This window comes from Ornithorhynchus anatinus, chromosome 3, assembly GCF_004115215.2.
Source record: "Ornithorhynchus anatinus isolate Pmale09 chromosome 3, mOrnAna1.pri.v4, whole genome shotgun sequence".
Taxonomy (NCBI): domain Eukaryota; kingdom Metazoa; phylum Chordata; class Mammalia; order Monotremata; family Ornithorhynchidae; genus Ornithorhynchus; species Ornithorhynchus anatinus.
In genome coordinates this window covers 77,492,135-77,512,860 of record NC_041730.1, presented here as the reverse complement: position 1 = coordinate 77,512,860, position 20,726 = coordinate 77,492,135, and the positions used below count along the sequence as shown (strand labels likewise).

General features: G+C 48.6%; 1 protein-coding gene across 1 annotated transcript; it reads right to left on the bottom strand.

Moving 5' to 3' along the window:
- Nucleotides 1-4,144: 4,144 nt before the first annotated feature.
- On the bottom strand, nt 4,145-19,691 carry LOC100087188 (UDP-glucuronosyltransferase 3A2-like). The gene is made up of 7 exons (XM_029061274.2): nt 19,427-19,691; nt 17,619-17,720; nt 11,245-11,362; nt 9,590-10,121; nt 9,051-9,282; nt 6,621-6,840; nt 4,145-4,766 (listed from the first exon to the last, which is right to left on the bottom strand). Exons 1-7 carry the CDS (start codon nt 19,524-19,526, stop codon nt 4,490-4,492), a joined length of 1,581 nt encoding a protein of 526 aa, XP_028917107.1. The 5' UTR covers nt 19,527-19,691; the 3' UTR covers nt 4,145-4,489.
- Nucleotides 19,692-20,726: the final 1,035 nt, after the last annotated feature.

Sequence of the window (20,726 nt, the reverse complement as noted above, 5' to 3'; positions counted from 1 at the left end):
CATAGTAAACGCTTAACAAAGACCGACATTATTAGAGTCGTCCTGACCCATCATCCCATCCGGAGGATTCATTCATTGTCGTATTTATTGAGCGCTTTCTGTGTGCAGAGAGGAAACTCATAGCAGCCCAACTATCCCCATGACTCTGACTCTCCTTCCCAAGTCCTAAAATAGGCACGTCGGAGTCAGTTTTGTGGATAGAGATGCGACCTGGGCAATTATATGTTCGCCTGAGGCCTGCACTTTAAATCGTAGTCCATCAACAGTATTCACCGAGCACTTACTCTGTATTGAGCACCGTCCCAAGATCTTGGGAGACGTGCATACAGTAGAGTAGGTAGGTACAATCTCTTCCCATGAGGAGCACAGATGACTGATGCCTCCTTTGTAAGATTCCAGGCGCTCAAATGCTGTTGTTAGTTGGAACGGAGGGAAATGGAACCGGTGAATAGAAATCTCCGGTATTTTCTTGCCGAGAGCGTTAGCGGGTGGGGGTGGGAAAAGGGGATAGGGATTATGAAAGACTCCCTTTTGGGTCTTCCCGGTCACTCAAGAAGTTCTGCTGCGCTCGCCGTGCTGGTGACCGAGTGCAGTATACTCAGAAAGTATGTAGGAGTCAGCAGCAATTGAAAAAGTGAAAACAGTCCCAGGCCTGGGAGTAGTAACAAGGGTTTTTTGAGGTTTGAGGTTTTTTTTCCACGAGAAATTGCAACTCTGGCCTAGAGGGTTTATTGAGGAATCTGCCCAGACTGGAAGCTGAAATCAGAGGGGCGAAATTGGATTGGAGGGAAGAGGGAGAGAGGAATACTTCCCAAAACGGGGAAGGCTGTGGGTGAATTTTTTTGTTGTTGAAGGTTCATTCCCTTGCCTTTCCCTGGTGTTCGCCTCTCGGTTCTGAGGGAGGCAGGGGTGGGATTCTGTAAATCCTGTAGTCTAAGCCTCCTCTCCCCGGCAACTGCCGAAGGATCTCTGTTTGACCTGGCAGCGCGCTATCTCTGAGGGAGCCCCAGGGAGGTTCTGGCGATTGAGCAATCGGGGAGGACATTCTGTCTTAGTCGTTCAAGGGGAAATGTGCCTGCCAAAATGTTCCATGCTCCCCACCCAAGAAGCTCGCATTTTTTTTTTAACTTTAAAAGAGGTGCCTGAGCTGAGTTGAGTTAACATAATGGGGAGAAGGACACTGACCTTGTAAGTTGGAACTTACTGGACCAGTCGGTTTCAAGTCCTGGACCGATGAGTGCGCATCCCGGCCAAAATGCAGATTTCCATGATCTCATGCTGCATCCCTTCCTTGGAGTGGCCCCCAGGATGTGCGGGAACACATCTACCAACTCTGTTGTACTCTCCCAAGTGCTTAGTACAGTGCTCTGCACACTGTAAAGGCCTCGTAAGTACAGTTGATTGATTGGGAAGTTGCTTCCCTGATTATTTATTTTCCAGGTCCCAGACCCTCCTAAGCACTGGCTCAGTGGAAAGAGCCCGGGCTTGGGAGTCAGAGGTCACGGGTTCGAATGCTGGCTCTGCCACTTGTCAGCTGTGTGACTGTGGGCAAGTCACTTAACTTCTCTGGGCCTCAGTTACCTCATCTGCAAAATGGGGATTAACTGCGAGCCTCACGTGGGACAACCTGATTACCCCGTATCTACCCCAGCGCTTAGAACAGTGCTCTGCACATAATAAGCGCTTAACAGATACCAACATTATTTATTATTATTTCTGAACCCCACCCCATCCCGCCGCTCCCCGAGAGATTTCCAGGGATTTGGGAGGCTCCTCCCCACACCCCACTACTCAGTGCTGAGGCTTCACCTACTAGATAGAACCCACTCAGAAGGATCTGGGTTCTAGTCCCAGCTCCACCACTTGCCTGCTATGTGACCTTGGGCAAGTCACTTAACTTCTCTGTGCCTCAGTTCCCTCCTCTGTAAAATGGGGATTACAACTGTGAGTCCCAGATGGGACGTGGACTGTGTCTAACCCGAGTAGCTTGAATCTACCCCAACGCTTAAAGCAGTGCTTGACACAAAGTAAGCACTTGACAAATACCGTCGTTACAATCCATTGCTCACTTCCCCAACTCCTCCCCCATAGACTTCAGCCAGTCCTTGTTTTGAAATCCCTGCCTGCACAGAGTGTCTGTTTGTGGGTCAGGGCTTCTGGGAGAAGAGAATCCGCTAACCCGGAAGCTTCGGTCCAGCCATTCTCACTGACTTGACGATCACTCTCACACTAAGGCAAGGATGCCTCGAGAAAACTGATCTGCAAATCTCCCACCGAGTCTCAGGGATGAAGGGATGGGTCCGGATGGTTTAGAACCTATATATGCTGGGCTGGAGACTAATGTAGGAAGGGGCTATTTCAATCTAAATAATATTATCTCGAGCCCCCGGATGAGCGCAGAGCACGCTACTGGGCGCTTGGGAACCTGCCATAAGGAAGTTTACGGTCTAACAATTCCCACCTTTCCTAGTACTTAATACAGAGCTCTGCACACAGTAAGTGCTTACTACTTATATACTTAGTACATATACATACTTCGTATTTATATGCTTACTTCTACTCAAGTGCTTATATGACTACTATTTCTAGGCACAAAGTGACTTAGTTTGGGAGAGTTAACTTTGGATGCCTAGTGCCAAACCCAGTAGTCAGCTGCTCTGTTTAGGGGCAGGCAGCTGATGAAAAGGCGAGCAGATTTTCTGCGTACAAATCTGCCATCAGCCCCAAGCTAACAGCAGCAAACACAAAACCCTTATTTCAGGAGTCCTGTCCTACCCCACATCCTCAGTCCAAGCACCTCCCAGGGAACCTGCATGTCCACTTGATTGACCGACTGCATTCCAGAAGACCTTCCCATCCCTTCTCCTCTCCCTGACCCCTCACTCTGCTGTTATCTCAACTGGCTAAAGGTTTTTGGTCACGTGAACCAATGCTTTGGGCCTCCCACCGATGTGTTTTTATTCTCTTCCCCTCATCGTGAGCTCACTGTGGGGAGGGAATGGGTCTACCAAGTCTGTCGTATTGTACTCTCTCAAGGGCTTAGTACGGTGCTCGCCAGCCCGTGAGTGGTCAGTAAATACCACTGATGGAGTGCTTTTAAAACCTATGATTATGAGCTGCAGATAAAAATTGTTCTGGCTTTTGCTCTTTCCTGGAGAAGCAGGAAGGTAAGGCTGCGAGAAGGGCAATGTTAGAGAATATCACAATCTCTCTCTCTAGACTGTAAGCTCCTTGGGAGCAAGCAGTGTGGCTTAGTGGATAGAGCATAGGCCCGGGATTCCGAAGGACCTGGGTTCTAATCCCGGATCTGCCGCTAGTCTGCTGTGTAACCTTGGGCAAATCACTTGTCTTTTCTGTGCCTCAGTTACCTCATCTGTAAAATAGGACTTAGGATTGTGAGTGCCATGTGGTACAGGGACTGTGTCCATCCTGATTAGTTTGATTCTACCCCAGTGCTTAGTATTCATTCATTCATTCATTCATTCAATAGTATTTATGGAGCGCTTACTATGTGCAGAGCACTGTACTAAGCGCTTGGAATGAACAAGTCGGCAACAGTGTAGTACAGTGCCTGGCACACAGTAAGCGCTTAACAAATACCATTAAAAAATCATGGCTATCAACTCCATTATCTCAAGCTTTTAAATAAATGCCATTGATGGATTGAAGCCAAGATGAGGTAAAAACAGGGCTTGTGTTTTACAATATGTTAATATCACAAGTTTTTGTGAATGGTTTTAATAAGGAAGGAGGTGCTTCTCTAGAGGTCTGGCCATTCTGGCCCCAAGCAGAGATTGTTTGGAGGAGAAGGCAAGGTGGACCCTCAGTACAGCGCTTAGTACAGTGTCAGCACTTAGTACAGTGTCTGGCACATAGTAAATGCTTAACAAATACTGTAATTATCATTATTATTATTACACTGCATGAGCAAAGGAATCCCAGCTTCCCGAGTATCCGCAAGAACCACTGTGTTCCCCTACTAGGAAGATTAGGGGAAGCAGCTTCCAAGTATCTTAGCATTTTCTTGAATTGACAACAGCAACAATAAAATAATAATGATAATAATGATAATTACAGTGGTATTAAGAGGACTTTCTAGACAGCTGCATGAGCAGTAAGCATGGAGAAAGAAAAGGCTAAAACCTCAGGTCTAGAAGAAAGTTTAATTGACCAGATTACTGGAAGTGCCCAGGGAGATGAGGAGAGAATTGGGAAGGGATTGGAGTAGTTTGGTGGAACGAGCATTGGCTCTAGGGTGGTTGATCCTGGGGGATTCCTGGTGAGCTCTGAGTGGGGGAGAAACGCGGTCAGGACAGAGACCTGGCCGAGGGAGAGAGCAGAGGGTACCGAACGGTCGGGACTGGAAGGGAAAAGCCAGTGACAAGACCAGACCACTCAGGAGCGCGTCCGATGAGAAGGTCAAGGTTGACGGTTGGCCAATGCGTCTTTTTCCGTGGCCACTTGGCCTCTCGCCTGGTGGTTTTCCTAGTCACGTCTGTTTGAGCTTCCTGAGTCCACACAGCCGGCGGCGGGCCACTCTCCCCAGCATCACACAGAGGAACCCGGAGGCCAGGGTGAGCGCCACAAGGAAGGAGATGACGTCCAGCATGTACTGCTCGTACCAGGGCTGCTGGAAAGCGAAGGGCCGGAGGTGGTCCCCACCGCCCGTCTGCAGGATGTGGTCGATCCAGCCCACCAGCCGCTGGGCGGGCGGGAACGGGTGGGAGCGCCTGATCGTACTTGCCGCCACCGCTGAGGATTTATACCTGTGCCACAGAAGACGGGGGAGGGGGCCGTGGGGAGGGGGAGAGGGGACGTTAGTTCTAAGCGACTTGATTTTTTCATCCAGTTGGCATTCAAGCCTGCCCGTCTGAAAGTGTTGGTAACACCCAGAAGCATCAGCCGACATTTCCAAGGGCGAAACCCCACCTGAGCAGGTTGTACGTGGGCAAGTGGGATATAGGTGGGGTGCTTTCTCTCTTTTTCACAGCTGAGACTCAGATATGCTGAGGATCAATCAGGCCAGGTTTGGGGAAATTCAGTAATTCCTCCCCCTTAGTTCCACCATTTCTAGAATTTTCCAGAACTCTGTTGAAGTCTCTTATTAGGAAGGACAAGTCCTTAAATGTCACCTTAATTTCTAGTGAGCATTACCTGGTGGTGTACTTTCCAAGCACTTAAGGCAGTGCTCTGCACACAATAAGCGCTCAGTAAATGCGATTGAATGAATGAATAAATGGTATTTACTGAGCTCTCCCTCTGTGCAGAGTACTGTATTCATTTATTCAGCCATATTTATTGACTGCTTACTGGGTGCAAAGTACTGTACTAAGCGCTTAGGAGAGTACAATATAACAATAAACAGACACATTCCCTGCCCACAACAAGCTTAGAGTCTAGAGGGGGAGACAGACATTAATATAAATAAATAAATTACGGATATGTGCGTAAGTGCTGAGGGGCTTGGACGGGGGGGGACAAGCGCTTGTGAGAGTACAATCCAACAGAGTTGGTATACCCGTTCCCTGCCCTCGACGAGCTTACCATCTAGAGGGGGAGACAGACATTAATATAAGTAAATGATTTATAATACGTTATTTAAAGATATGTGCCTAAGTGCTGTGGGTTTGAGGGTGGGGTGAATATCAAATGCCCAAAGGTCACAGACCCAAATGTATAGGTGACGCAGAAGGGAGAGGGAGCTGGGGAAAGAGGGCTTCATTGGAAAAGTCCTCTTGGAGGAGGTGTGACCTGAAGGTCTTGAAGGTGGGGAGAGTGGCAGTCTCGGTGTGTAAGTGGTGCTCTGGTGAATATGGTCACTAAGGTTCCATAGAAACTCTATTTTTTTCTCCTCCTCTCTCAGTGTCTCTTGTTTTTACCTCTATTCCTCTCAATTAATTGTATTTATTAAACACTTTCTCTGTGCAGAGTGGACTGCACTGGACATCGCCTGTGTGCTTGTACTTCCCAAGCACTTAGTACAGTGCTCGGCACACAGTTAGCGCTCAATAAATACGATTGAATGAATGACTAGAATGCCGAGCCTGTTACTGAGGGCTGGGATTGAAAAGAAACCATCTCCCAAAGACCGATGTCTGCTCTTTTCTCCAAACCTCCAGAGAAGCAGGAGGAGATCCCACGATCCCCTTCCCTCCCCTGCGTTAGTACCACGTGCCAGTGTCTGTCGACTCTTTGTCTAGCCTAATTCCCACCTGCTGCAATGTAAGCCCACCCCCATCTTGCCTTGCCTTCTGTGGAAACGGAAGACCCCGGCTCCCCCTTCCTATCCATGTCCTCGAAGACGTTGTTCAAAGACTTTGTTCAACTTCTCAGCTGAAGTAATTGATTCATTGATTCATTCAGTCGTATTTATTGAGTGTTTACTGTTCAATCACTTGTATTTATTGAGCGCTTACTGTGTGCAGAGCACTGTACTAAGCACTTGGGAAAGTACAGTCCAACAATAAACAGCGGCATTCCCTGCCCACAATGAGTTCACAGTCTAGAGGCGGGCACGGGGTGGGGGAACGTGTATACCAATCCGGTCCCTGCAGCATGCACCGTCCCTAGCCACTCCGTCACTTACTGAGACATTTTGGTAGCCCTGGACGGGAACATACCTCCTGTCTTCTATGACTCGTTTCATCGTGTGGGCAAACATCTCTGCCTTCAGCTGCGTTACCGGGACGGTGACCCCCAGGGTCTTGGCCTCCACGCGGACCATGTTGTCGAACTGGTCTCCGAAGAGCGGGATGCCCACCATGGGGACCCCGTGGTGGATGGCCTCCATCACGCTGTTGATCCCACCGTGAGTCACGAGAAGTTTGGCCTTTGGATGAGCTGCTCCCAAACGAGAAAGCAGGTTGGGTCAGTGGAAGGCCCCTCGGGGCACGTGTGGGAGGAATGATGCAGTTAGCACCTGGAGGTGGGGGTGAGTGGACTGCAGGGTTTTTGGAGTGGTCCAAACCAACCCACGGGTGACCCTTGAGAGCGACCCAGTCTGAGCTCTGGAGATCACAGGAGAGAACAAATAAATTGCATTCCTCTGTCTTCGCACCCCTGGTAGATAGAGCACGGGCCCGGGAGTCCGAAGGACCTGGATTCTAATCCTGGGTCTGCACTTGTGTGCTGGGTGACCTTGGGCAAGTCATTTAACTTCTCGGTGCCTCTTTTACTTCATTTGTAAAATGGAGATTAAGACTGTGAGGCCCATGTGGGACCTGGACTGTGTCCAACATGATTAGTTTGTATTTACTCCAGTGCTTAGTACAGTGCCCGGCACATAGTAAGCGCTTAAAAATACCATTAAAAAAAATTAAGCCCCAAGGCATACCTTTGCTTTCCCACACTATCACCAAGGAGGATAATGGGAAAATACACCCTCAGAGATGTTGGATCTCTCTGATCTATGTTTTCTATCCCCCATCCGTCCCCAACTTTGTGCACCGAGTGCTCCTTGGCCTCCTTCTGTAGGCTCCTGACTTTGACACTGTGGCTTTGACCTATGGATGCCTCTGATAACCGAACTGTCTAAGCCGTGCCTCTCTCTGCACAATTAGATACTCATCCGCTAAAGTCATTTTGAAAAGAGCGATGGATCTGCTAGGCTTGGCAGCAAATATTCTCTCCATTTGAGGTCTAGTGGAAAGAGCATGGATCTGGGAGCCAGGAGACCTGGGTTTTAATTCCCAGCTCTGCCACTGGTCTGCTGTGCAACCTTAGATAAGTCACTTAACATCTCTGAGCCTGTCCTTGTCTGTGAAATAGGGGGGTAACAATGCCTGCTTTTCCCTTCTTCACAGGGTTATTTTTTAATTTTTTTTTAAATAATACTTGTTAAGTGCTTACTATGTGCCAGTCTGTGCAGCATGGCTCAGTGGAAAAGAACACGGGCTTGGGAGTCAGAGGTCATGGGTTCGAATCCCAGCTCTGCCACTTGTCAGCTGTGCGACCGTGGGCAAGTCACTTAACTTCTCTGTGTCTCAGTTACCTCATCGGTAAAATGGGGATTGAGACTGTGAGCCTCACGTGGGACAACCTGATTACCCTGTATCTACCCCAGCGCTTAGAACAGTGTTCTGCACATAGTAAGCGCTTAACAAATACCAACATTTTTATAAAGATAACTAGGTTGGGCATAGTCCCTGTCCTTTGTGGGGCTCTCAGTCTAAGTAGGAAGGAGTAGAATTTAATCCCCATTTTACAGGTGAGGAAACTGAGACACAGGGAAGTTAAGTGACTTGCCCAAGGTCACACAGCAGAGAAGCGGCAGAGCCAGGATGAGAAGCCAAGTCACTAGGCTTTCCACTAGACCACACTGCTTCCAGATTGTTGTTGAAGGCTCCCATCAGGTCCCGCTCCAGGCCAGTCCGGTCGGGGAAGCGGCATGAGCTGTCAACCCCAACTCCGGGGCCACTGGAACTCTCAGTGACTTCTCACACTATCGATCAATCCATTCAACCAATCAGTGGTACTTATTGAGTGCTTACTGTATGCAGAGCACTGTACCGAGCGATCGGGAGAGTACGATACAACAGAGTTGGTGGACATGTTCCACACAATGAGTTTACAGCCTAGAGGAGGAGAAGGACAGTAATATGAATAAATGAATTAGAGATGTGTACAGAAGCACTGTGGGGCATTGGTGGGGCTATCGGTCTAAGCCAGTAGAAGCCGGAAATCTTGCTGGTCATATTTATAGGCATCCTCGCCTCTTATCAGTCAATCTTTAGTATGTGTTGAGAGCTTACCGTGTGCAGAGCACTGTCCTACGTGTAGGGTGAGGACAGTGGAATTGGTAGGCACGATCCCTGCCTTCAAGGAATTTACAGTCCTTTGGCAATGCTCCGCCCCTCCTTACTCTTTGATTATAATCCCGATGGGGTCCACAACCATGTCTATATCTCACTCCTACATTCTTTCCCAATGATTTTCACGCTGCAGGCACTAAGCAAATTAGTATCGCTACTAGGGCAAAATGAGATCATTGGTGTGGAAGCTTTTTGGAGAAATACAAAGAGATGTAGAGCTACAAGGAATGAGTATGATACCTAGTAGATCATTCTGGGGGAGCCACTCCACAATCTTCACGTTGGTGGCCAACGGAACCTCTTTAGGCCATTGGGAAAGCTGGAATCTCCAAATGACCGCCTGGGGAAGGAGCGCAAACCCAGCGTTCATCTCCTTCATGACTTCCAAGACCCGGAAAGAAGCAACCATGGAACCCAGGGTCACAAGGATGAAGCCAGCTTCTCCAGAGCTGGCTATGAAGTCTTCAAATTCCTGGAAAAAGGCAACAAGAACACAATGCTCAGGTTAGTAAAGAGAATCTGGATCTGCTCAGCCTACTCTGCTGAACTGTAAGTGGTCAACCCAACCTCATCAGTCAATCAATCCATCAATCAATGGGATTTATTGAGCACTTACTGTGTACAGAACCCTGAACTAAGCACTTGGGAGGGTACAATACAACAGAGTTGGTAGACACGTTCCCTGCCCACAGAGATTAAAGGCTAGAGGGAGAGACAGACGTTAAAATAAATTACGGATCCGTACGTAAGTGCTTGGAGCCGAGGTTGAGTTTATTTACCTGAGGTAATGGTTTGCCAGGTTTTGCCATTAGGCCTCCAATATAAACCGTGTTTGGAAGAAGAGGCTGAGTAAACTCAAAAGAAAAGTCAGAATTAACCATCCACAGCTCTGGTTTTCGGTAAAGATCTGGCAGCGAAGGTCTGGCCCCTGATGGGAAATGTTCCTTAATGACTTCGTCAAACTGAGCCTGGATCTGACGTTGTGTCACAGGGAAAGAAAGGAACATCAGGCAGTTCTTCACTCTCCCCCAGAATCCCATACGGTCGGTTAAGGAGGAATGTTGAACGGGCACGTAAGACAGCGGGCTGGGATGCCAAACCGGGAGGTAGTTGAACGAGGTGGACAGGATGGCGACGGAGGGACGCCCGATTTTCTCAGCAATCAGGAAGGTGCAAGGATCAAAGGCATCCAGGACCAGCAGGTCCAGTTTCTGGTTCTTAAGGAAGTCCAAGACATCCGAGTTGTTTAAGATGAAACTGCACTGGGTGGCAAGATGCCCCATAAACTCCAAAAAACGGCTAAAGTAATTTCTGTAAAAGAAGGGAGACGTTTCTGGAAAAGGGTTTTAGTGTTGGAACGAGTTCATTCCTTCACTCTCCAGTAATTTTTGGTGTCTTACTTGCTAGGTGTTTGAAAGTATGCAGTAAGAGAAACACACTCTCTCTGCCCTCAAGGACCTTAGTATCTAATAAGGGAGACGGACAGACCCAGATCCTTACACACACAGAGGGAGCTGAAGGAAATGCATACATACTACTGGGAGCTGCAAAAGAAAGCCAAAAAAGAGCTAAACGGGTACAGCGGTGAATGAAATAAACAAATGGATATCTGCATTAGAACTAAGGATGTCAGTAGATGACATGACATGGGGCAGCGGAAATAAATTGGGAAAGACTTCCTGAAAAAAATGGGATTTCAGGAGGCCTTTGAATGTGGGAAAGGAACACGGTCAGGCAGATTTGAAGTTGGAGGAGTTGCAGGCGGAGGCAATGGGATGGAAACAGAAGAAGCAAGAGCGACCGTAAAACGTGAGCTGGAGAATAGCTGGAGATGAGGACAGAAGGGAAAGAAGAGAACTTGCAGAGAGCCGGAAGCCAATAGCCAGAAATTTCTGTTTGCTGCAGAGAGGAATAGGTTGCCACTGGAGGGTTTTGGGTTGTTTGTTTGTTTTTTTTTTTTACTTACCCCTGTTGCTTGGCACTCATTAAACATTTCAGTACCATACTAACTAAAATACAGTCAAGCCTAACTAACAAGAACAATCTCTCCAAACTGGAGGCATTCCAGGGACACAACTGACCCAAGCGCTGGGGGACTGGGAGACAAAAACAGATGTTGTTCTCAGAAGTGGAGGCGATCCGATCATTTTATAGTTGGTACCGGCCACCAAAGAGCTTGGTTCTGTGGTACTTTGAAGGCCAAGTTGAGGGGTGCTCAACTACAGCAATCTAGTTTATGAAATACACAGTTCTGGGACATGGGTTGGATGGGGCAAAGATGTCCTAAACTAAATTGTGTGGTTCACTGCAAATGTCCCACACATTTAGACATCCTCCCAAATCAAGAGAACCAGAAAATACAATGATTTGTTCTTTGAGTACGGCTCAAACGTGGTTTTACAATATACTTATTTAAAATAATAAGCAATACTACCTGCCCTGCAGAAAATCTTCTTGGTAGTCCTCAAAATCTTTTAAGTACTTTCTTTTATAGTCCTCACTGGAAGACCAAGTTGTAATTTGGTACGTTCCGGACCTCTTAGACTTTAAACCTAAACACGTTCCCGGAAAAAAAAAAAGCACCACCATATTAAAAAAAAAGTCTAATTCAAAGAGTTTAATTATATAACTGTAAAGACATGGAACTTGTCCCAGCTACTGAGGAAATCACATCAGCAAGGATCAGAGCATTTCATTTTGAGCCCAGGGGCGAACTTGAGGGTGGAGCAGTGCTGAGGACGGAAGGCTTTGTCAGGGTAGGGCTTGGAGCTGGCAAGGCCGGGAGAAGGGAGGAAACAAGTGACAAAATGTATTTATTGATATGAGTGTCTGCCTCCCCCTCTAGATTATAAACTCGCTGTAGGCAGGAAATGTGTCTGTTATATTGTTATATTGAACTCTCCCAAATGCTAGTACAGTGCTTTGCACACAGTAAGTGCTCAATAAATGCAGCTGAATGAATGAATGATTGAAGAGAGAGAGATAAAGGGGGAAGTGAGAGGAAGAGGGGAAAGGCTCCAGACTGTGGGCCCTTCCCTGGCCCCGGCGGCTCCGGGGCTGCAAGTGAGCCCATCTCCGGAGCCTGGACTGCACTTGACAAGGGGCACAGGCTCCATTTCATCCCCTTGCTGGGGTTGGGGAGGGGGGGATATAAAGGGCCACTGCCATTTTGACTCTCATCCATGTCTGGCTTGGAGGTGCAGTGCTGCCAGTGTGCCCAGAAGACGATGGGGTATGGAACCGATGCCTCTTTCCCCTCTTTGTGAATGAATCCCAGCACAGTCTGCCTGATTTGCTCTCGTGTTCGAGCTGCAGAGCTCCGCTGTAGAAATGTAAATATCAGGCCGACTACATCTGCTTCATTGCATCCTTGCATGCTTTAACTCTGCCCTCTCCTCTGCCCGGCAAAATTATTTCTCCACCCTTTTTGACACCCACGCCCATCTCCCTCGCCAGTAGTTCCAAACATTTAAATCCCTCCTCAGGCTCCCTGTTCCCCTACCTCCCTTGCCCTCAATGAGCTGTCCACCTACTTTATTAAGAAAATTGACAACCTCAGGTGAGAGCTCCCTAAAATTGCCCCTGCCTCTCCTCAGTTTCTCCCCACTCTGGCCCCCTCTTCAACTCTCCCATCTTTCTCAGCAGTAGCTCTAGAGGAGATCTGCCTCCTCTCAAAAGCCAACCCCTCCACATCTGACCCCATTCCTTCACACCTTATCAAAAGTCTCGCCCCCTCCCTTCTCCCCTCCCTAACGGCTATCTTCAACCATTTGCTCTCCAATGGCTTCTTCCCCACTGGTTTCAAACATACCCATGTCTCCCCCATCCTAAAGAAGCCCTCCCTTGACCCCACGGCTCCATCCAGTTATCACCCCATCTCCATCCTACCATTCCACTCCAAACTCTTTGAGCGACTTGACTACACCGGCCGTCTCAAATTCCTCTCCTCCAATTCTCTCCTTCACCCCCTCCCACCTGGCTTCCAACCCCTTCGCTCCACAGAAAGTGCCCTCTCAAAGGTCACCAATGATCTTCTTCTTGCCAAATCCACCTCCATCCTAATCTTCCTTGACCTCTCGATTGCCTTCAACACTGTGGACCGCCCACTTCTCCTGGAAACGTTATCCAACCTTGGCTTCACTGACTTTGTCCTTTCCTGCTTCTCCTCATCTCTCTGGCCATTAATTCTCAGTCTCCTTCGCTGGCTCCTCCTCTGCCTCCCACCCCCTAAATGTGGGGGTCCCTCAAGGTTTAGTTCTGGGTCCCCTTCTATTTTCCATCTACACCCACTTCCTTGGAGAACCCATTTGCTCCCAATGGCTTCAACTATCACCTCTATGTGGATGATACCCAAAACTATGTCTCCATCCCTCATCTCTCTCCTTTTCTGCAGTCTCACATTTCTTCTTGGAGAAGCAGCGTGGCTCAGTGGAAAGAACATGGGCTTTGGAGTCAGAGGTCATGAGTTCAAATCCCAGCTCTGCCACTTGTCAGCTGTGTGACTGTGGGCAAGTCACTTCACTTCTCTGGGCCTCAGTTACCTCATGTGTGAGCCCCATGTGGGACAACCTGATTCCCCCGTGTCTCCCCCAGCGCTTAGAACAGTGCTCTGCACATAGTAAGCGCTTAACAAATACCAACATTATTATTCTTGCCTTCAAGAGATCTCCACTTGGATGTCCTCCCATCACCTTAAGCTTAACATGTCCAAAACAGAACTCCTTATCTTCCCACCCAAGCCCTGTCCTCCCTGTGACTTTCCCATCAATGTAGATAGCACCACCATCCTTTCTGTCTCACGAGCCCCTAACATTGGCATTATTTTTGACTCCTCTCTCTCATTCAACTCACATATTCAAGCCATCACTAAATCTTGTCAGTCCCACCTTCACAACACGCTAAAATCCACCCTTGCCTTTCCATCCAGACTCCTACCATGTTAATACAATCACTCATCCTACCCGACTGGAATTACCGCATCAGCTTCCCAGCCTCCTGCCTCTCCCCACTCCAGTCCATACTTCTCTCAGCTGCCTGGATCATTTTTCTACAAAAACATTCAGAATATGTCACCCCACTCTACAATGTTTTCCCATCCGCCTCCACATCAATCAGAAACTCCTCATCATTGACTTTAAAGCAGTCCATCACCTTGCTCTCTTCTACCTCACCTCGCTTCTCTCTTACTACAACCCAGCCCACACACTTCACTCCTCTAATGCTTTCTCACTGTGTCTTGATCTCGCCTGTCTCACCGCTGACCCTTGCTCACATCTTGCCTCTGGACTGGATCGCCCTCCCTCCTCAAATCCGACAATTACTGTCCCTGCCTTCAAAGCTTTATTGAAGGCACATCTCCTCCAGAAAGCTTTCCCTGACTAAGGCCCCCCCGCCAACCCCTTCCCTCTTCTCCCACTCCCTTCTGCCTCACCCTGACTTGCTCCCTTTGTTCTTTCCCCCTCCTAGCTCCATAGCACTTATGTACATATTTATAATTTATATTAATGTCTGTCTCCCTGCCTCTAGGCTGTAAATTCTTTGTGGCCAGGGAATGTTTCTGTTTATTCTTGTACTGTACTCTCCCAAGCACTTAGTGCAGTGCTCTGCCCATAGTAAGTGCTCAATAAATATGATTGAATGAATCCCATGGGGGTAATTGCCTCTTCTATGGCCTTGAAGTGGATGACTCCAGGATCCTCCCTGATGACTGTGCCTGATGAGAATAAAAATAAAAGCCCTCTCTCTCATGTCCCCTACAGTGTTGAGCACATGAAATGTGTTAAAGTGATCTTTAAACTTGGCCCTTTCTATTTCTGAGTGACTTCCTCAGAGGTTGCTTGGAAGAAATGTGAATTCACAGTTAACTAGTTAATAGGTAATTTGAATATTATAATCATAATAGTTGTGGTATTTGTTAAGTGCTTGCAAATCAGGTTGTACTCAATCCCTATCCCAAATGGTGCTTATAGTCTTAATCACCATTTTACAGATGAGGCAACTGAGGCACAGAGAAGTTAAGTGATTTGCCCAAGGTCACACAGCAGACAAGTGGCAGAGCCAGAATTAGAATCCCGGCCCTTCTGACTCCCACCCCAGGGCTCTATCCACTGGGCCACACTGCTTCTAGAATTTCAGGTTGAACGACTGAGAAAGTCATGCCAGAAGTTACCTAACTATATTTTTTAGCTGGGTCAGAAACAACTAACCAATTCCTCTGACAAAGCAGTGGGTTTGTTTTTTAAAGGTTTCTATCTTTAAAAAAAAACAAAAAACTGACAGTCAATGTCCTGAATTTGACCTGGTGTAGCCTATGGAAGCGTGCCTGGGACGCAGGGCAAAGAGACCACCACATTCCATCTTCCTGATGAAATTTTCTCTGGAAATCCCCTTTCTTCGGAGAGCACCGTCCATGGGCTCCGCCATGTTTCTTCCAGTCTCTACTCCCATTGTTGTCATCTGATTCCTGGAGCCACTGGAAAGCTGTGTCCACAGTCTTTAGAAGGACTTCTAGTTTCCAAGGGGTAGGCAGTCCTTTATTCTCAGAAAAGCAAAACTCCCCCAGCTAGCTTTTCCCGAGGAGAGTTCAAATGGATTTCCCTTTCTCCGTTTATTCCTTCCACTGGAGTGGGCTTGAGCTGAATGTGACGGAGAGGACTTTCCTGTCCCAGCTTCCCAACCCCAGTGGTCACACCATGACTTACCCTCCCTTCATCAAGGCTGCCAGGAGGGAAAAGAAGGGCCCGCTGCAGACAGATCCAGTGTGGGGACTGTCAAGGAATGATTAGTTGTCTACCAGTGTGAATCTAGCCTCTGCTGGACTGCTTTTCTAGCTATTGTCCAAAATGCTGTATATAAGTGACCCTTCTTTGCATCTGCTACTTGCCGTGAGTTTTGCAACCAGTTCAGAGAAATCTGAGGTAGAGATTGATGGAGGAGAGCTAAAATCTGATAATTACTCTCTCCCCGCATCAAAGCCTGATTGAGGGCACATTTCTTCCAAGAGGCTTTCCCTGATTAAGCCCCCCTTTCCTCTTCTCCCACTCCCTTCTGTGTTGCCCTGACTAGCTCACTTTGTTCATCCCCCCTCCCAGCCCCACAGCACTTAAGTACATATCTGTCATTTATTTATTTATTTATATTAATCCCCCACCCCCCAGACTGCAAGCTTATTGTGGGCAGGGAATATGCCTGTTTATTGTTGTACTGTACTCTCCCAAGCACTTAGTACAGTGTTCTGCACACAGTAAGTGCTCAATAAATTTGATTTAATGAACGAATGAGAGCTACTTAACTCATTTTGCGCTATTTAGCCAACGATGCTAACCTCCTGCACCTCCAAGTCATTTCTGTAGAGCTGCAGGCAGGTAGCAAAATGGACTGATTTGAGCTTCTTCTGTTCCTTCTCTGCTCGAAGGGATAAGGAGCAGTGAAAAGAAAGAGCAGGTAGACTGCAGAAGCTCTCAGATAAATAAGAATTGGGCAACCAGATCATTTCATCTGAAGGATAGCTTGCTCCCTTCAATCTAGTCAGCTGTCTGGAATTTGGGGAAGTTTATGGTGAATCACTATACACTTAACACCCTGATCACTTATGTATTTAGGGTATTTTTAAGTGTACAATCCAGTAATTTATTCATCAATACCACCCTGACATATTTGAGCTACTATTGTTATATCCTTATCAATCAACCAATCAATTGATGGTATTTATTGAGTGCTTACTCTTTGTAGAGCACCATACTAAGTGGTTGGGAGAGTTCAATTACAAGAGAGTTAGCAGAAACATTCCCTGTTCACAGCGAGAAGCAGAGTGACCTTGTGGATAAAGCCCAGGCTTGGGAGTCAGAAGGACCTGGGTTCTAATCCCATCTTTGCCACCTGTCTGCTGTGTGATCTTAGGCAAGTCATCGTTTCCTCATCTATACCATAGGGGTTAAGACTGATTAGTTTGTATCTAGTCAGGCTCTTAGTATAGTGCCTGGCACTTAGTAAGAACTTAAATACCAAGAAAAACAAAAACAAAAGCAAAAAAAAAAAAAGAGTTCCTTCCTCCTGCTCCCATTATTTGTAAATAATATTAATCCCCCCTCAAAACTGTAAACTCTTGGCGGGCAGGGATCTTGTCTATTTGATCTGTTATACTCTCCAAGTGCTTAGTGAAGTGCTCTACACATTGTACCTATTCAATAAATATGATTGATTGATTGATTGATAACTTGTGTCTGCTTGACTCCCTAGTTAGATTGCAAGCCCTTTGGTAAACTTCATGTGGGCAGGGACTGCTTGATTGTTCTTTCACAAAATTTAAATGGCAATAAGGAGAATCTTACCAAAATAAATGACACTGGCAATTCTTTTCAACATCCAACAATCAGGGCATGAGAGAAAATTGGATTTCAGTAAGATACTGCATCTCTTGTCTCAAACTCATGTCACAAGGACTCTCTCCTTGTTTTCCTCGAAGCAGGAGGAAACAGAGAATTTATAGTCTATAATTAGTAATATCCATCATACATTGGAATTTCTGGAAGATTTTAGAGGAATCTACAAATGTGAGACTGTCTAGAATCTTCAAGAGTCTATAAAGCCAAAAGTTACGATGTTTCTATCATAGAAAGAACTGGTCCTTGGACAAGTAGCAGAATGGGAAGTCAAGGTAGATAATACATAGGAAAGCAAAAAAAAAAAAAAAGACTGAAACACACTTGGTTTACTTCTGAAACAAAATCTGACTTCCCCTTCTCCCCTATATCTCTTCTTTTTTCTTTTCTTCCCCTCATCCCTTGTCTCTCTCTCTCTCTCTCTCACCTGGAATCAAAGTGAGTCCTTCCTGTTGCAGCATCCTCACTTCATGACCGTGCTCCTGAAGAAGCTGAGAAATCTCGTCCATCAGAAGGAAATGGCTACCCCCTAAGGATAAAGTGTTATTTCTTCTTTGAGAAAAGAGGCTGTGTTCAGCGGGGGGGGGGAGTTGGGGGCAGAGATGGGGGGACTTTATTGAATCCCTTTAAATGAAAGAGACTTTTAATAATTAGTGTGTGGCCATTTTCTGCTTCCGCTGAAGCCTGGACAAGTCAGGTCAGGTGCGCATCAGACATATATACATGTGTGACGCATATCACACATATGCACACACACACACACAAACACGCGCACACACACATTCACACATACCCTGGATTGGGTGCTGTGGGGGATGACAGTGGAAGAAGAAGACACTGTCCCTGCCCTTCAAGACAGGGAAAGAGAATGGGTCCAGACACAGACTTACAAATAGTGTTAATAATAAAAATGATGATATTCGTTAATAATAATTTTGGTATCTGTCAAGTGCTTACTATGTGCCAGGCACTGTACTAAATGCTGGGGTGGATACAAGCAAATCGGGTTGGACACAGTTCCCTGTCCCACATGGAGACATGACAACTGCTGGAAGCTGTGGGGTTTCCATCCCTGGAACGGTGATTAACCCGGGAGACTAGTTAGACTATAGTAAACTCCTTGAGAGCAGGGCTGAGAGCTCAGTACAGTGCTGTGCACCAAGTAAGTGCTCGATAGATACTATCGACTGAGTGGACGCATTCACTCATTCATTCGATTGTATCTATTGAGCGGTTACCGTGTGCAGAGCACCGTGGGATGAGCTAGATAGATGCCTTCTCGAGCGTCCCTTCCAATCAGTCGATCCAATTAACCAATCCAGCCTCGGGATCCATGAGTCCCTCCTTTCCTCCCCCTCCCTTTTTCTCCCTTCTCTTCCCCTGTTCTCCCATCCCCTTCTTCTCTCCCTCCTTCCCCTTTCGGATCTCTTCTTTCCTTCTGCCCCCCAGCCCCCACTCTCTGTTCATGGAAAATGAAAATGCATCTGCAGCTGAGCGCCCCTTCCTCCCCACGAGGAGGAAGGGGCTGTAGGGGGCCAGAGAACAAGCCATTTAGGATTCAGCTAGCCCTTCCGGCCTGCATTCGGAGTGGGGAAGGTTATAACGCCGCTGGGGTTACCAAAGTTTCTGCGGGGGCTCCAGACTGCAGCCCCTCTACCCTGACTTCTTGTAGCCCCACTCTCTTTAACCCCCAACCCCCCAACACACACACACACACACACACACACATCCATTTAGGCTCCTTGGAAAAGGCCCAGCCTCCAGGAACCGTCTCCCTGGACCTTTGTCTGACTGTCTCTCTGTGTCTCTGTCTGTCTCTCTGGGTCCTCATGTCCTGGCGTCTCTGGTCTCTCAGGGTGTCTCTTTTTTCCCATCTGGCTAGTGGTCTTTGTGTCTGTGTGTTTGTGTCTGTGTGTCTCTCTTTGTTTCTCCTCCACCTCCCCGGCTCTGGCTCTGGGCAAGAAGGGAGAAGTTTAGGGGCTCGGGGTGCAGGGGCTCGGGGTGGGTGAGGGCTGCTAAATCCGTCTGGAGGGAGGATTTTCCAACCCCAGCCCTCTCCTCCTTCCAGCCCCCCAACCCTCTAGGGGACCAGGTGGAAGGGGCTCAAGGGGGGACGGGCCAGTGCCCCCCGGACCCCCGGGCCCACGGGCTCCCAGCCGGGAGGGAGGGAGGGAAGGGGAGAAGGGAGGGGGTCGGGGGGGGGGGTCGTGGGTTGGGAGTGAGGGGCGGTCTCACCTAGGAAGGAGAGGGTCAGGAGCTTGGCTCCCTGGCAGAGTCGCAGTCCTGGCAGGAGGAGGCAGGCGAGAAGCAGCAGCGGCGACCCCTGTCCCGCCATGGCCCCCCCACCCTGCGACCCCCTGAGACCCTCTGCCACCCCCTGCCACCCCCGCCAGTCGAGCCGGGACCCAGCTCTCCAAGAGCCCAGGACCGGTCTTCGTGCGAGCCCGCGGGGAGATGATGGGGGAGGGGGCTGCTGGCTGGTCCCTCCCTCCAAACCTCCCTCCCTCCAAACCTCCGTCCTTCCGTTCGTCCGCCCGGCCGCTGGGCTCCTGCCCCCTTCCCAAAGCCCCCGGGGAGCTGGCAGGGAATTCCTTCCCCCTCCTTTCCTCTCCCCGCCCCCTGCACAGGAGGGGGCAGTGGCCCAGCGCACCCGGGAGGGGTCAAGGGGCCTGGGCCGCGGCCAGGAGGGACCCCCCCCACCCCTCCCCACCCCCGGCCCCGGACAGAGGCTGGACCCTGGAGGCTGCTAGGTCTCAGGCGGCTTAGTGCCCGGGCTCAGGGGTCAGAGGTCGTGGGTTCTAACCCCGGCTCCGCCACTCGTCGGCTGTGGGATCTTGGACAAGTCATTTCACTTCTCTGGGCCTCGGTGACCTCCTCTGGAAAATGGGGACTAAGACTGGACGACCTAATCGGTTGTCCAGTGGGACAACCGAGTGGGACAACCTAATTACCTTTTATCTAGCCCAGCGCTTAGAACAGCGTTTGGCACATAGTCAGCGCCTAGCAAATAGCATCATCGGCGTTACTGTTACAGGGCCGGAGGCCGGACCGCTGGAGGACCGGTTTGCCCCTGCCAGCCCCAGGCCCTTCTCCGTCCACCGCCCCATCCCCGCAGCTTGAAACCCTGTCCTCCTTCCAGTGGGCCACCACAGATTTCCCTTACCTGAAATTCCCTCTCTTCCAAATGGCCTTCTCTGACTCACAGCCCCCACCCCTGGTCCAGGCAGTGCAACAAGCGATTAGTACAGTGCTCTGCACACAGTAAAATAAATACGATTGAATGAATGAACGATCACCCTTAGCACTTGGCGTACATCAGTCTACGAGTCCCAGTTATTCCCTCACTGATTTGGCTTTCCACGACCCTGCCGTTACCCGGGAAACCTAGTTGGACATTACCGTGTACAGAACTCCGGATCGTGCACTTTGGGAGAACACAATATAAGTCACGTGGTTTATACCCTTGAGGGGTTTTCAACTTTAATGGGGGAGACAGGAAGACAGAAGTCACACACACATAAGGAAACAGAGGTGG